At 43.7% G+C, this 16,929-nt stretch overlaps 1 protein-coding gene across 6 annotated transcripts in view; it reads right to left on the reverse strand.

Annotated features, from left to right (window-relative positions):
* Nucleotides 1-16,929, reverse strand: part of Pdzd2 (PDZ domain containing 2) — a 181,648-nt gene that overhangs the window by 85,861 nt on the left and 78,858 nt on the right. For 2 of the 6 annotated variants that reach the window (XM_035440614.1, XM_027401250.2), the window contains exons 2-3: nt 12,599-13,100; nt 221-363 (exon numbers count right to left, since the gene is read on the reverse strand). In XM_035440614.1, coding sequence (XP_035296505.1) covers nt 221-363; nt 12,599-13,054 — 599 coding nt within the window. In that variant the 5' untranslated portion in view covers nt 13,055-13,100. Of the gene's footprint in view, nt 1-220; nt 364-12,598; nt 13,101-16,929 lie in introns of those variants that run through there. The other 4 variants (XM_035440616.1, XM_035440615.1, XM_027401251.2 and 1 more) reach the window with 3 other exon arrangements.

Here is a 16,929-nt window from a genome sequence, read left to right on the forward strand (position 1 = left end):
AAATCGAATCTGCTCCATGGTTGAGACTATCCTCAAGTGTCCTCCCTAATGAGCCACTTCCTGTGCTCAGAGATGTGTTCAGTTAGAACCACTCTTGCCCGTTTCCCCCCTGGATTCCCACAGATGAGCTTTGATCAAGTGAAAAGCACTAGCACCCAACACCAAAGGGAAGGGGGAAGAGGAAGACAGAGGTAGAGGGATGGGGGAGTTATCTAGTCACCTGTGAGCGGCACCTCCTTCCTTCACTTGGGTGACAACGATAGCGTGAGGTGAGCGCTTTGATCCTCGGCCTCCACTAACCTGAATTCCCAGCCCATCTGTTTCTTTGAGTAGCTCCATCTTCCATATCCGGCCAACTTCCTCCTTGGAAGAGAAAGTGCATGCATGAAGGATGTTGACACACACACAGCACCGACATGGGAGGGTGGCCCTGTCACATCAGGCCAAGCATCTATCACAAGTCAGTACACAAGAAAATGCCTCTGTTGACTGGACCAAAGCCTGGCAGTCAGTGCTGTCCCATAGAACTTTCTAGAATAATGGAAATGCTCTCTGCGTCATTCTATAGGGAGTCACTGTCCATATGTGGCTATGGAGTGTTTGAAAATGTGTGGTGGCAGCCAAGTGTCCAGTTTTTAACTTCAGTGAATTCTAGTTGGTTAAACAGCCATCCCAGTCACTGGCTCTGTCCTGTGGGTAACACATCTTCCACTTGGGATGCAGGTGCCACCATGAAGACAAAGACTACTCTGAGATCCTTTTACTTCTGTACAGCTGCTAATACATATGGGAGGTGAAAGGAAGAAAGCTTGGCTCAGATTTGGGTACCAGGAAACTTCAAGTAGTTTTCAGGATACTCTGCCACTTATAACTTAGAGAGCCACCCAATATGTAAATAACTTTTCTTGGCTCTAAGATGAGAGCCATTATTACTATTTTGAGGTTTGTTGTAGGGTGTTCAAGAAAACATCCATGGAAACAGGTGAGGCTGAGCAGATAGATGCATGACAGATGTTGACAGGGAACCATATACTCCTTTGTTGACTATCCCTCATCAGAGATGCATGGGACCAAAAGTGCTTCAGATTTCTTTTCATTTTGGAGTATTTACATAAGCATAATGAGACATTTGGGGGTTGGAGTCCAAAGTTAAACATGGAATTCCTTTGTTTCATATGTACCTTATGTAGACTAAAGGTAATATCATTCAATATTTTTCGCTCTGCTTGTCATCTTGACTGTGACCCGTCACAAAGGTCACAGTGTAGAATTTTCCACTTACGGTGTCACGGTGACTTTTGGATTTCAAGAGTATTTTGGATTTTTGGTGTTCAGAACAGGATCGCTTAATCATATAAAACAACCAACCATGTAAGAACAAATGGAATTGAATCTCACACTTCCTTAAAACACACATATGAGCCAGGTGGTGGGGGCACACGCCTTTAATTCCAGCACTCAGGAGCCAGAGGCACGTGGATCGCTGTGAGTTTGAGACCAGCCTGGTCTACAAGAGCTAGTTCCAGGACAGGCTCCAAAGCCACAGAGAAACCCTGTCTTGAAAAACAAAACAAAACAAAACAAAAACCCCACACATATGAGAAACCCAAACAGAAGATTGATGAATTTAATACTGAGTGTTGATCAATAGGGCAGGTGACAGCATTGATTTGTAAGCTACTTAGTCATTAAATCATGCTTGAACCCTTATCAAAATCTGTCCTTTATTCAAGGCTGATACCTCCTTTAAGTCCTCGTGTTTCTGGTTGCTTTGTAGCTTTGGTGCATTCTCTACTGGAATCCCTGTTTCATGCTAAAGACATGAACATGCTCCCTGCAAAATATTTACATTCTTTGAGATACTTCAATGTTCAGAGATATTAAATTATAAAATCGTAATGATTAAAAGGGTGTAAGTGTGTGTGTGTGTGTGTGTGTGTGTGTGTGTGTGTGTGTGTGTGTGTGTCTATGAGTATATGTATATGAGTTCCCACAGAGGCAAGAAGAAGGCATCTAACCTCCTGGACTTGTAGTGACAGGCAGTTGTAAGTTGCATGACATGGGTTCTGGGAACTGAACTATGGCCCTCTTAGCCACTGAGAAATCTCTCTAGACCCATAAACATCTTTAAAAGTGATTTTTTTTTAAAAAAGTTTAGGCTCAGTTATATATGTGTGTGTGTGTATGTATGTATGTATGTATGTATGTATGTATGTATGTTTGTTTGTTATTGTCTTTATTATTATTATTGCTAGCATTATGGCCATGAGTCACAGCACACTCCTTTACAGCTACCTTTTTAACCCATCATGAAGGTTCAGTGGAACCACTAGGATCCTGTACGAACAAAGCTCTCAACCCCCTTGGAAACAGGCAACCTGCCCACAAGAGCTGCTTACAAAACAGAAAGAATGTGGAGCCTTTTGAAAACCTGAAACACACACTGCCAGAAACTAAAGTGAAACTGTATGGATAGTAAAAGGCCCAGATGTTGAACCACCACTGATGTGCAGCAATTGGAATGTCTGGGGAAATTATTACCACGCAGAGACCTGGTGGGTCCTACACTTCTGTAGAGTGCTGCCTGGTGGGGCGCCACCATCCAGCAGCATGCAGCAGTGCCAACATCTCCATCCACTGACCACAGACAAATGCAACTTCAGAAGTCACTGGCTTACCGCAGCAGTTCAGGAACTTGTCAACAAGCCCTATTTTAACCAATCGTCTTGCTCTCTAAATGCCAAAGTTTTGGTTTGCTGCCTCTGACCTCTGGAACACCTTCCTCTTCTCCATTCAGAAACACCCTTCCCTGGCCTCCGCATCTCCCATAGCCCCACTATTTCCAAAAGACATCCTTAGATTCAGAGTGACTGCCAAGGTAGCAGCTTGCAATAGCTCCAACACAGGAGACCCGACGTCGAAGCACACACCACTGGAAGGAATGGATTTAGGATGTGCTGTCTATGCTGTTCAGCTGCCTCTTCCATGCCAGCATCCCAGCAGTCCTCTTTGCTGCCTCCCTGAGCTCAAGAAAGTAAAACATTGGCTTTCCTTTCTCCTCCCTGGGTTCTAGCAGATGAGACACCATTCCTTCTCCCCCAGCCCCGTGGCTCTCCTCTCAAAGAGCAATAGGGTGCATTACTGGAGTAATGGACTCAAAAGGAAAGTCATTTGTTTTAGCCCAGAGTTAATAAAAATGTATCTACCCCCATTATTAGTTCATGTCATCTTTTCTTTTCCCCCATCTTGCTGTCCTTGTGTTAAGACAATCTGTAGGTATGGTTCAGAGAGCAGATGATACTAGACTTGTTCCTTCTCATTTTTAAATGCTTCAAAAAGTAGGACCCATGATTTAAAAAAATAAAATGTATGCAACTATGCCCACAGAGGTTGAAAAGTGGTCTAAATGTGTAGCTCTGACAGTTTCATGAAGAACATTCATAGGCTCCATAAGCTCCTGAACCCAACACACCCAACTAGTTAAGAGTACCAAAAAGCAAGGGGTGGCTCAGTGGGTGAAAGCGCTTGCTGTGTAAGCCCAATTTTGGATCCTTGGAATTCATGTAAAAAAAAAAAAACAAAGTACATGGTGGCTTGCATATATAATTCTAGCACTCCTATGGTGAGAGGCAGAAATGGGAGAATCAGCTAGAAGCTCACGTGCCAGCTAACAGGGAGTAGTCAGTGCAAAGACAAGAGAGATCCTGCCTCAAAGCAAAGGGGAAGGCAAGGACCCCTCCCCAGAAATTGTCTTCTGACCTCCACATGCATACTGTGCTACATATGTGCCCCCCACACACAGATGGATCACAAGTTATAAATGAAAGTCTGTAAAATAGGCCAACTGTTCTTTTCTTGACCCACTTCAACTGGTCTAGATAAAACCAGACCCCCCCCTCTCTCTCTCTCTCTCTCTCTCTCTCTCTGTGTGTGTGTGTGTGTGTGTGTGTGTGTGTGTGGTGTATGTGAACATTGGAAGGAGATGTACATCGTTTATGCATGTGGAGATCAAGGGGTCAATGTTGGGTATCTTCTTGGCTGTCTCCACCTTATGTTTTGGATAGGGTCTCACTGAACCTGGAGTCACTGGTTTGGCTAGACTGACTGAACTGTGAGCCCTAGGAACCTCCTGCCCCATTAGTGCTGGGTTAGAGACATGTACAATGCCTGCCTTTACATGGGTGCTATGAATCCAAACCCAACTCCTCATGTAGTCTAGCAAGCACTTTACCAATGGAGCTACCTTACCCCTCCTCATTTCCTTCACTTTTATTCAATGAGATCATTTCCCCACAATCAAAAGTAGAAATTATAAGGGGCTATCCAATGCAATTAATGAACATTTCCTTGCTTGGATTTTCAGTCTATTCTAGGAGTTTAGGTGAAGACAAGCAAAAGAGGAAAACACTATCAGTTTAACTGAACACTTGTTGCTATGAAATTTAGCTGTCCAGAATTAAAGCAATGTTTTAGTTAAAAAGAAAATAAGTATCTCCATTTTTCCAGGCGAGAGTCAATACTGGTCAAAAGCAAACAGGCTCCTTTAAACAAAAACAATACTGAATGTATTTCCAACTGCCTGCTTACAACTCCACTCTGGTATCTAATTCAGACCTCGGTACGGTCAAAACCAGACTCCTTCCCTCCTCCAAGCTTTCCCATATCAGTAGAAAAGACCATCATCTGCTCAAGATGCAGAGGAAGTATCAGCTCCAAATCTATGTGTGATCTTCACTATCATTTCCCACATCTGAACCACATGAGAGACCTGTAGGGTCTACTTCCAAAACAGTTCCATGCGTACCTTCTCATCTTCCCTACCTCTTATCAAAGCCACTAGTGTCTTTGGCTTGAGTGCTCACAAGGCCATCATCTGGTCTCTTAGTTTACTAAATCCATTCTGCAGAAACATTCACTACTACACAGCCAGAAGAAATGTTTTAGAAGGACAGGTCACAACATTCTCTGCTTACACCCCTCAGGGGCTTCAGCTAGCCCTGGGCTGGGAAGAAGGTTCACATTTTGTGTTGTTGGACATAGATGAACCTTCTATAGTGCTCATTACATTGGTAAACTGTCATGGGCGATTTGAGCTGGTCCTCGAAGGGGATTTGTTCCTCCCTATTTGAGAAGCAGGTTCATCTCAAGGTGCCTTCCATGGTGCCTTGTCTGAGGATGGGATGGCCACCTTACCATTGTAGCAGGAAGGCAACACAGTGTAAGGGTAAAAACTCTTGAGAATAGCTAGAAGGTGAACCCATTCCAAAACACATTAATGCTGTCCATTCATGGGGGTAAAAGTGCCTACAAGTGGGGAGTAGAAGCTGGAAGGACAGCCATTGGAAGCTCAGCTGTGGACTGAGAGAAAGTTCAGTCAGGAATCCAGCAGAGGGTCTCACCATCCCCCTGTCCCCTCCCAAGCCAGTTTGCACCAGACACTGTGAGCTCCAGATTTGATGGTGTTACCACTATTTGTTGCCACTTGTTCTTTTTCTTGGAAGCCTCACTGAAGGGGCCACTGATCTCCTCTGAATTCTCTTTTTTGGGAACTCCAGCTGGCTACCTTAAATGGGCTTCCCCGTTTGATTTCTGCTGGATGTTCTGAGAGCTTTGTTTAATGATGTTTTGTTACACTCTCTCTCATGCACTATATATGCACTCTTTTACTCAGGCTGGCTCTATACACTTAATCAACTCCCTCACTGAAGAGTGAATACTACCATTAACGTAGATCATCCTCTGGACTGTACAGAATACCTTTGTAAGCAAGCCTGTCAACCTGTGTCTTCTCCTAGGACATTTCTCATTCCTGGAACACCCTATTGCTCCTGCTGTTTGCAGCTGCATTTGCTGCTTCTCCTGGGACCTTCTTGCAGGACTGTTCTTCCATGACACAGCTCAGCTCACATACCACCTCTTTAGGGAGCTTGTCTTTGCTGACACATGTCCTGCCATCTCTGCTCTTTACCTTGTTTTGGTTCACTGATGATACTCGTCATTATCTGGTATTCTATAGGCTTCTTTACTGCTTATAGCTCCTTCTATGCTGTAAATGCCATTGAGACAGGAATCCTGTCTAGTTCACTTACCAAGTGAATTCTCTAGCAATAAGACCAACAATATTCCTTATGTGTAGAGACAGTAACCAGCCTGAAGTGCTTATCCACAAATCTTAGGGTTCTCTAGGCACCACCGAGATAAACATTAAGAGGTTCTTCTGGAAGGGACTGGCATGTTTGCCAGTGACCAGCATGTAGACACAAATCTAGCTCTAGAGACAACAGCTAGAATTCCAAGACAGGCCCAGTCTAGACAGATGACTTGGGCATTAGTTCCTTATTATAATGGCTTAAAGGGCAATAATACTCTGAGTTTATGGAGAAAAAGCCAAACAATGAAAAACAGGCTGCCATGGCCTTCTGTACTAACATCGGAGTGTTGGCCTCTCCTGTGAACCATAACTACTGTGTGAATTCACACATGTGGTACTTTCCCTGAAGCCAGCATGGGGATTTATTTACTAAAACAGGGCGGCACAGTAGAAAGCTGCCATGCAGCATTTGAATGGCCTAATTTCTCCTGGAAGCCAAAATAGCCTTTTACAGCAGCATATTTGCCCCAAATGTGAGAAGACACATCATCAAAACAGAATTTCACTGCAGTCAATGTCTTGGCCCTCACTGAAAACCTATTCTGAGACTATTTGCTTATCCCTTCTTATTTAGGATGATCAGTAAGAAATGAAAAATGTGTGATCGCAATGTCAGGGCTTAAAGTCCTTTAGTCATCAGGTCATAGTGCTCAGTGTAGAGGCAAGAAAACAGCCCAGAGAAGAGCCAAGACAGCTGGGAGGCCACAGAGATGTGGAGAGAACTGAAATCCATTGTTCCACCCCTGGGCATTGTCATCAATAAAGATATACAGAGCACTTCAGATGCACGGCCTTGAGCTAGAACTGGTGCCAGGAAGACATATAACACCCCATCCTTCACAGTAAAATAGGAACATGGGGATGTCACAGGCTAAATAGACACTGGAATATGTTGCATTTAAGTGTCATGTACCAATGGGCAGGCAGTGGGACGATGCAGGAGCCCAGAGTAGAGTGGCCTGATGATGAGCAGGTTGCTGGAAGGCCACAGAGGTCTCTTGCAGGAAGGTGGAATTAAGAATCAGAGGAAGAGGCACCTGGCAGAGAGTGCAGCATCCACAATGGCTCAAGGGAAAGCCAGTGCCTCCACTGAAAATCCGAGTCAGCAAGATGCACTAAGAAACTCTGGATAACTTCAGCACAGGTCTGACCCCTGGGAAACCGCAACACCAGGAGCTTGGAATTTCCAGTCACTTCTCATCCACCAGGGAGGGGTGGAAGCTTGAGTCTACAAAGCATCACGCGTTCAAGATGAAGCCTCTGTGCGAGATGAAGATGCTGTGTATGAGCCTTGCAGTGTTTCTGGCTTGGGGAATGTATCCACATGAACCAGGGCAGGGTACACATGCTCCCATGGGAACAGAAACTCTTGTGTTGTGGGGCGGGGCTTTGAGTGCTTTGAACCTCACCTCTTCAGTTGACTATGTGAATCCTTCATCATATTTTTAAAAATCCAGTAAACTTATATTAGATATAATATATATTTATACATCATATATTTTTATGTATTATATAATATATAACACATACTATACTTCATATATAATATATAAATAATACAACAAAAATGATATATTTTACATAACATAAATATGTGGCATATTTATGTTATGTCATATATAATATAAATGTATAAATATATATTATAAAATCTAGTATACACACACACACACACACACACAAAACAAGAGAGTCTGAGGCATAGAGTTAAGTATGGAATCAGAGAATAAGAGCCTTGAGTGCTACACTACGGTATCTGGACATCGCTATGGACTCACCCAGAGGGCTTAACTATGGTGCATGTGGGGGGGAATATGTGTATGTGTGTGAAAATGAACAGCTTGATTTGCTCTTGAGAAAGGTCCCTCAAAGATACAGTGGGCAACTGGGAGGAGAGTGGCCAAGGGGTAATGGGTAGGAGACACCTTTTTATAGCTGCCAGAACTCATGAGCTCTGGCGGTGGGGGATAAAACATAGCTGGGACTATGAGAGCTTCGAGGAAATCAGAGTTGACAGGAAGTAGCAATGGAATGGACAGGAAGTAAGGGACGGAGGGCGGCATCCCAGTAGACTTTACCAAGAGGGTTTTCCTAGTATGTGCAGTGACAAACAGTGATGTCCCAGACAAACCAGAACAGATGGTCACCCAAGCTTGGATAAGACAAAGCAAGACTGGGATACTGGGGTGGATCTCATGGTTCAGGGAAGATTTGCATTGACTTTTAGGCACAAGATGAAATAAGCTATGCTGGGGTCACACTGTAGGCAGTTGGTGTAAAGGCTGGAGAAGAGAGAGAGGAGAAGATGCAGACCTGGGCTTACAAAATAGGACCACAAAGGACAATATGCCCTAGTTACACTGGGGCTACCAAGAAGAGAACCTTCTTCAGGCTTGTCCTTGCTCAGTGCCAATCAGTGGCCACATGGGAGATGTCCCATTCTTCCTGCAGATGCAAATCTGGGGTACCTGCCTGAGGTCGTCATTGAATCACAGTAAGGGAAAAGGTCTGATGCTGTGTAGGGTAAATGATGATTCCTGGGGTTAGCTATCACTGTATCCACAGACATACACAGTAGCCATAAGTAAACTAACTGGCTGGCCTGGTAGAATTTCCACCTAACCTGCCTCTGGATGCATGCATTTTGGTATTTTACAAAAAGACACATTCTAGGTAAATAGACACAGGCACTGGCTTCTTGAATTACTTTGCTCTGTGTGGAGAGCTGTGATGCGCCACACCTTTAAGATGGCGCTGGTTTCCACCTTCCACCATCCCGAGGGTGAGCGCTCTCTGGAATAAACAACTCCTTATTTGGCTTGGTCTAAGATTCAAACTTGCATCAGCAAATTCGAGCCTATCTGCCTTAGCCATGTGGCATTCTGGGGTTGGCTGGCAAGAGTGCTTTTAAGCTGTGGGCAGGCTTTCCCCGGGGTCAGAAGATTGTTCAAGGTTCCTGAGTAAACTGCTTAAGGAAGAGTCTCAGTGTTGCATCTTCCTTGCTGGTCGAGGCGGTCGCGACAGCTCTGTAAAATTATGCTGAACTCACCTCTAAAATTGCTTGTCTATGTGCTGGGATAGTCTTGTGTTTTAGAAGACGGGCCCAAGTTTTGCATTTTAAAAAGAGTAATCTGCTTATATATGTATTATTTGAGTTACATATATATATATATATATATATATATATATATATATATAAATTCTAATATTTATTTTTTTTTCAAGACAGGGTTTCTTTGTGTAGCCTTGGCTGTCCTGCAACTAGCTCTTTAGATCATACTGGCCTCAAACTCAGAGATCTGCCTGCCTCTGCCTCCCCAGTGCTGTGATTAAAGGAGTGTGCCACTACTGCCCAGTATAATATACCAGTTTTTAAAAGAAGATATTTGGTCACTGAGCAGTTAAGAATGCTGACTGCTCTTACAAAAGAACTGGGTTTGGTTCCCAGCACCCATACAACTGCCTGTAACTCTAGCTATGGGGGATCTCAACACCTTCTTCTGGCCTCTGAGGGCTCCTGTATATTAATGTATCATATTAATGTATCTCTTTTTAAAAAAGAAAATACTTGCAGTCAGGCATGGTGGCTCATACCTGTAACCTCAGCACTGGAAAGCCTGAGGCAGGTGGACTGTTATGACTTCACAGTTAACCTGAGCTTTGTAGAACCAGGCCACCCAGAGGTGTGTAATAAGTCCTTTTTCAAAAATCAAAATAAAATTGTTGAAACGTATTTCCCAATTGCTCTGCTAAGAGAAAGCAGAGTGGGAAAACAATGACTTAGGATTTATTTTAATGTAATATTTTCTTAGAATAAATAAAAGAGAGAAACCTGCCAAACAAAATGATCTGACTGGGTACTGCAGCCCTTTCCTGTAACCTATTAAGTCTCTGTGGATATATTAAATCATTAATAAAGCAGAAACGGAATTACACGGACATGTCAAATCTCCTATTATTCAAACGCAATGGAATTCCCCTCCCCAAAGACTTAAGAGGTAAGTAGCTATTTTCTGGAAATTCCATTTTAGCATGACCTTGGTCTCAACTATGCTGGAGTAAAAATAAAACCCACTCGCTGCAGCCCAAGAACCCAGTCAGTCTTCATGGAGATTTATGTCAAGAGCTGCTGTTGTGGAGTGGGGGTGGGGAGCTGTGAAGAGTTCATCAGCTCCTGAGCCTGAGAGAATGCACTAGCCAAGAAACTTGTGGGTTGGTGGGTGATAGTCAGCATAATCCCAGAAGTTGTGTGGTCACTTTCTATCACCTACAGTGCCGCTGGAGCCAACCATCAGTCTGTGCATTATAGATCCCTAGAAAAAGCCCCAATTGCAGGTGACAGATCCCCTGCTTCTAGAAAAAATGTGGCTTTAAACAATTGTCCCACACAGATGAAGGGATGATGACAAAGCAGGTAAAAGTGCTTGCTGCCAAGCTGACAACCTGAGTTCAATCCCTAGGATCACATGGTAGAAGGAGAGAACCAACTCCATCGAACTGTCTTCTGACCTTGACATGAGTGCCATGGTATGCACAATAAAGATGTGCAAAATGTAATTTAAAAAATGTCCCTATAGAAGTAGATTAGGATTTGCATTTTTAAAATCTTTACACCTTCTGGGTCATTTGACCTTGAGCTCAAAAAGTAGGACTGTGGCACATGGCGCCTTCACAGTCTAACCCAGAAATTCAATTTTATCTCTCTCTCTCTTTCAATTAAAGTGAGTGGGGGATGGGACTAATCTGTAAGTTTGGTAGTTTTCATTTTCTTCTTTAAAAATCACCCCAAATTATTCTCATGTCCTAGGACACTAAAACCTGGTTTTGTTTTGTTTTGTTTTGTTTTTAGATTGTTTGTGAGATTCAATCTCCTTTGGCACCCGAACCCTTGAAATGACCCAGGTAGCCAACACTATCCATCTAAAAGTTGTCATCCTAGGCCTTGTGTGAATTCAGTCTAATCACGATGGGGGACGGGACTCTCAGCAAGTCAGAGCAGCCAGAGTATTAGTGCTCTTAGTCTTCGGGTGGTATATATTATATTCTTGTTTCATCTTTAAACCTCCTGGGGGAGCCCCATAAAATGAACAGAAAGCATGGATAGAAACATGGCCTTTTTTCTCATTTGTCCCTCCATTCACCCACAGAGAATGCTGCCTCTGTTTAAGGCTTTCTGTGGACGAGACAGTGGTTATTCGCTCTGAATCCTGCATATGGAGTGGTTCAAACTATAGAAGTAACTGTACCAAATAGCCTTATGAGGCATCCCGTTCACTCCCAGGGCACATTTTCTCAGCAGCCAAACATAAACACTCTTTTTTCCACACCTCTCTTCTACTTTGCCTTTCACTCCTCAGGTGTTTTCCAGTCAGCACCCACTCAGGAAGCTGTCGCTTCCCCATAGCACCCTCTGCCAGGAGCATTCACGCCACGGGCATGTCCACCCTACAGAAACCCAACTCTTTAAGAAGGGATGCTGATGGAGACGACCTGAGATGGAGCTTGCCCACCCTAGTCTCTTCTCACTTCTACAAGGACGGATCTCAACCATGACAGAGAAAGCCCTCAAATGAGATTTCAATAAGACACTCCTGTGTGCCACTGGAATTTACCAATGTAATAACATGATCTCATAAAAATAGTGCTGGCTTTGAACTGTTAAAAATAAAAGCAGATGCTTCCCTGGGTTGGCGGCCCTTCCTGTGTCACGCTGAGCCTGGTTGTTTGCATTATCAACTGCCACCAGGAATCTTTGGCCTTCAAGTAGCAATTTCTCTGTGACAGTGGTGATGAATAGCCAGGCAGAGCAGTGCTTTATCTAGGCCTCAGAGGGCTCAAATGTTACCACAGAAGGCTTCAATTTTCCACTTAGGATCACTTCACTGGCTCTTTAAGTGGGATAAAACAACTTGAACTTTTTCTGTTGTTGGTAAGGCTCTGATCGTTTATCTCCATGAGTTTGTTGGCTTCTAAGTACAAGGCTATCTTAGGACTATTTTTTTTTAAGTTGAAAGACAATTTCAACAATATTTATGTTAAAATGCAGATTCTAGGACCAAGGAAATAGCTGTAAAGTGCTTGCCTTGCAAGCATGAGGACACAAATTCAATGCCCAGAATCCACATAAAAAGCTGGGCACGGTACCATGTGGGAGAATGGGAGTTAGGCAGATTCCAGGGGCTTGCCAGTCACTCAGCTTAACCTGTCTGGTAAGTTTCAGGGTTCTGAGAGACCTCATCTCAAAACACAAGTTGGAGGGCACCTGAGGGATGAATGATACCTCTCATTGTCCTATGGCCTTCACACACATCAACTCACACTCCAACAGATGGACAGACAGACAGACAGGCAGGCAGGCAGGCAGGCAGGCAGGCATGCAGGCATGCATGCATATTCAGAAACAGGAAAAAAAAGAAGATCTGATTCTATAACCCAACTGCACCTTACCCGTGCCAGGCAGTCACTGGACTGGAAGTCTGTCTTCCCACTCTTTGAGACGCGGCGTTTGTCATTGCTGGTACCCAGAGGAGCTTCTGTATTTGGAATTCTGAGTTCTGCTCCTCTGTCCACTTCAGACCTCTCCAGATGGGGTCCAGCCACATCCTTGAGAGAATGTGGGCTGTTTTCTAGCTCAAAGTCATGGCCATTTCCGAGTTCGGGGTCCGTGCCATTCTCCAACTCAGAGCTGGGGTCGCCAGTCACATCACAGCCACTGCTGCTCTTGGGTTCTTCAGGGGCCTTGCTGATAGGGGGTCTGGAAATGACCCCAAACTTTCTTGTTCTTTTCCCCTTTTTTGAAGTTTGGTCACCCAGCTCCAAGGTAGGTGTCTCTCCCGGTTCTGAGCTGTTGCCGTCATTGCCGTTGTAAGTCAGTTGGGTTTTGTGCTTGAAACGCCGAAGCATGATCAGGTAGATGAAGCCGCCATTCCAGCACTGTTCAGCCAGGTAACTGCAACACAGAGACATGTGCGGTTAGACACCAACCATTCTTGGATATAGTATCAGCATCCAGCTAGGTCCTGGTGACCAAAAACCTGGCCAAGGGACCGAGGCACTGTGCTTCCCAGTGCGCAGCTCCAGCCTTCACGATATCCTACTGTTGATGCTGAAATGACCTCCAATACCTCAAGCAAACAGAAGATCCCACAGACTAGAAACTTCTAATTTATCTCTCTTTGAATCAGGAGCTCGAGCCAGGTTTTTATATAACAAAGTCAATCCCAATGAAGCATTGAATAAACAGATTCTTTCTGTGTTGTTTGCTCTGCAGTGCTGATGAATGAATGAATCCAGGGCCTCATGTATGCTAGGCAAGCACTCTACCTCTGTGCTCTACCTTCTATTCCTAAAAAGGAAAGAAAATTCTTGGGGGCTGGAGAGATGGCTCAGCAATTAAGTGCACTGGCCACTCTTAGAGAACGCAGGTTCAATCCAGCACCCACATGGCAGCTCACAACTAACTCTAGCTATGGTGGATTCTGACATCCTCACACAGACACACATCCAGGCAAAATGCTGATGCACGCAAAAATCAGTAAGTCAAAAGAAAACTCTTGTAGAAGTAAATTCTACTATTCTATAGCATAATAGGGCAACTATAGTTAACAGCATTTAGTGTAGGTTTCAAAATAACTAGGAGAGGGTTCTGAATGTTCCAAGAGAAATGGTCAATACTGGAAGTGATGGGTACCAATTACCCTGAGCTGATCATTATGATGCATATTTGAAAATGTCACTTTATGTCCCTTAGGTATACATGATTATGCATATTTAAACAGGCAAAGAGGCTGAACAAAAAATATTCTTCACTGATGAATAACACTACAATTCCCAAAGTAAAGAGCTGATAATAGATGCTGGTTGGAGAGATGGCTCAGTGGTCAAGAGCACTTGTTTTTGCAGAGGACCTGGATTCAGTTCCCAGCACCACCTGGTGGCTCACAGACATCCATTAACTCCAGTTCCAGGGATTCTGATGCTGTTCTGACTTCTCAAGGCACCAGGCATGCATACAGTTTACATACATACAGATGAACAAAACACACACATCAAAAATAAAATGGATTGGAAAAAAAGAAATAAAACAGGCCAGAGAAAGTATGAATTTTGATTTTAGAATGAAAAGGAAATGAGCAGTACTATAAGATCATCTGTCTGGCAGCAGATGAAGTGAGAACAGACCCAAGGGAGAGCATGGATGGGCATTAATATGTTGCTTGCTAAGGAAGTATTGGCAGACATATGTTATCAAGGTTTTCTCTTGATAACTGCTCTAGTTTGGGCTTTTCATATCTCACATGGACTGCCATTTCTAGGGCATCATATTTAGAGGTGAAAAAGTCATTAACAAAGCCGACCAGGACAAAGAAACGTGCTGGAAACCATCAACCAGGAATAGAGCTGACAAATACAGAGAAGCAGGAGACAATGAAACAGAATGCATGAGAAGGGTGATGCAGGATCTACTTTAGTGCTTAAAGAACATGAAGACATGAAGTAAGTAATGGTTGGTATTTAGGGTCTCAAAGCATTAAAGCTACAGTAAAGACTTCCTCAAAGACAGGAAACGAAGCAGGCTGGATCCTCCACTCCCCAAGTAGATAAAGATGCACAGATCCCCAAAGAATCCTGGGGAAATCCTATATCATTGGAATCTTGCCACCTCCTACACATTGCTGGTTCCCAAGTAAAGAGTGTCAACAACTAAATCCTTCATAAACCCAACCTGCTTCCGACCTTCCTATGCATACAAACAACAAAAGGACCAGAGGCTATGTGGCCTATATCCTGCATCCCCAGTAAGTGAGAAACAAGAAAGAGGCTTCAGAAGTGTATCAAGCCACCTGCTCTCCCCTGAGGTGTTGTTGGCTCCTCAGAAAAGAGGATGCCAGGTAAGCAGACGTTAAGATGCCCTCCTGTGATTTTATCACCAGGGAAAATCAGATGGGAAAGCTGAGCGGTCAGCATGTGGGAAGGAGGGTGTGTCATCTTTTCTCTCATCTCACCATGGGCACCTATGTCAGCAACATGCTGCGGACAGAAAGGGAAGATATGGCGACTAGCTCAAAGGAGTTCTCACACCTAATAGTCAGATCAGCATCTTGAGGACTGTGGATATGGTTCATGATAGAATGCTTGCTGAATATGTGTGAGGCACTGCATTCAACCTCAGTAACACACACACACACACACACACACACACACACACACACACACACACACACACACACCCCTCACACACAAAACCACACTTGTGTGTGTTTTGAAGTACAAGACCTAAAACATCTTTTTCAATATATGCTCTCATGGATCTCATGGAAGCTCCAAGAACCTAAGAAGGTGCCTGTGATGGAGACAGCATTTCACTTTTTCTACAGGGTCTATGCTGGGCAAAACGGTAAGTTCAAAAATAGTTTATCTTCAGTGTTGCACCACCTCTCTGCCTTCATCTGGCTTCCTAGCAATAAATAACACCTTGACACAGTAAAGGAACTGAGAGACAGGTTGTTTTATTCCTTCCTGGACTCTGGATTTTATAAGGTCATCTCAAAGACAATGGGTAATTAATGAATTATGGACCCCATAATAAGCCAGTGAGAAAGACACTTTGGCTAGGGGGTCATTTTCTTAGAATTCTTAAATCGCCTTACACCTAACAGACCCATATTCCCTATCTATATGCATCCAGATGGTTTATCTAGCCTTTCTAGTACTTTCCTGTAATTCATGCACTCCAGCCCTTTTATGTTCAGTAGGACTCTTATCCAGCATTAAAGGGGTATGTGTAGATGTGTGTATGTATGTGTAGATGTGTACATATATATATACATATATATATATATATGTATATATATATGTGTGTGTGTGTGTGTGTGTGTGTGTGTGTGTATGTAGGTGTGCATGCATATGTGTTTGTGTACATGTGAAGGGTATGATGGACCAAGGACAACCTTGGGTGTCATTTCTTAGGTGCTGATCCAATCTTCCCCTGCTCCCCCAATGTCCCACCGTCCCGGTCCTCATAGTGAAGGCTAGGTAGGAAGTAAGGCCTATATTCCCAGCACAGGTATTACAAATATGCGTCACAATTTTCTTTTCCTTGTACTGATGTCCTCATTGTTGCATAGGAAGTCCTTTACTGACCTAGCTGTCTTTCCACTTCAAGCATTAGAAACCTCACACTGAACTTCAAAATCAGTATTAGCTTTGCGTTGTTATAACAGAGATCTGATCCCTGGCTCTCATAAAAGAAAGGGGTCTGTTTTGGCTCAGGATGCTAGTGGCTGGGGAGTTCTAGGTTGTGTGGGCACGTCTCACAGGGTCTTGTGCTGTTTTGACTCATGGAAGAAGGAAGAAGGGCCAGTGAATGCATACGGAGAGGGAGACAAGCAAGGTCTCACTGTGTAGTAGTCAGCTCTGGAGGTGGCCAATCCGGTCCCATGAGAATCAGTGACAAAGGCATGAACCCACCCACTCACAGCTCAGGCGCCTCCCTCCAGACTGTACATCTAAGCCCAGCTGTGTAGGGCAACCAGCCTCGGCCTAAGCTTTGCTGGGAACAAACAAAGGTGGTGCAGCTGAGAAAGATAAATTCAATGCTATGAGGTTTAGAAAAATAGATTTCCTCTTCACAAAAAAGGTCTGGGGCTTTTCATGCATTTCTCTTTGATAGTGTCTTCATTCTCACTCCCTAAATTCAGATTTTCTTTTGGCAAATCAAATTATTAATTCAATTAAAATTTTACTTTAACTTTCCTAGGATGACTTTAAAATGAAGA

The sequence above is a fragment of the Cricetulus griseus genome, chromosome 2, assembly GCF_003668045.3.
Source record: "Cricetulus griseus strain 17A/GY chromosome 2, alternate assembly CriGri-PICRH-1.0, whole genome shotgun sequence".
Taxonomy (NCBI): Eukaryota; Metazoa; Chordata; class Mammalia; order Rodentia; family Cricetidae; genus Cricetulus; species Cricetulus griseus.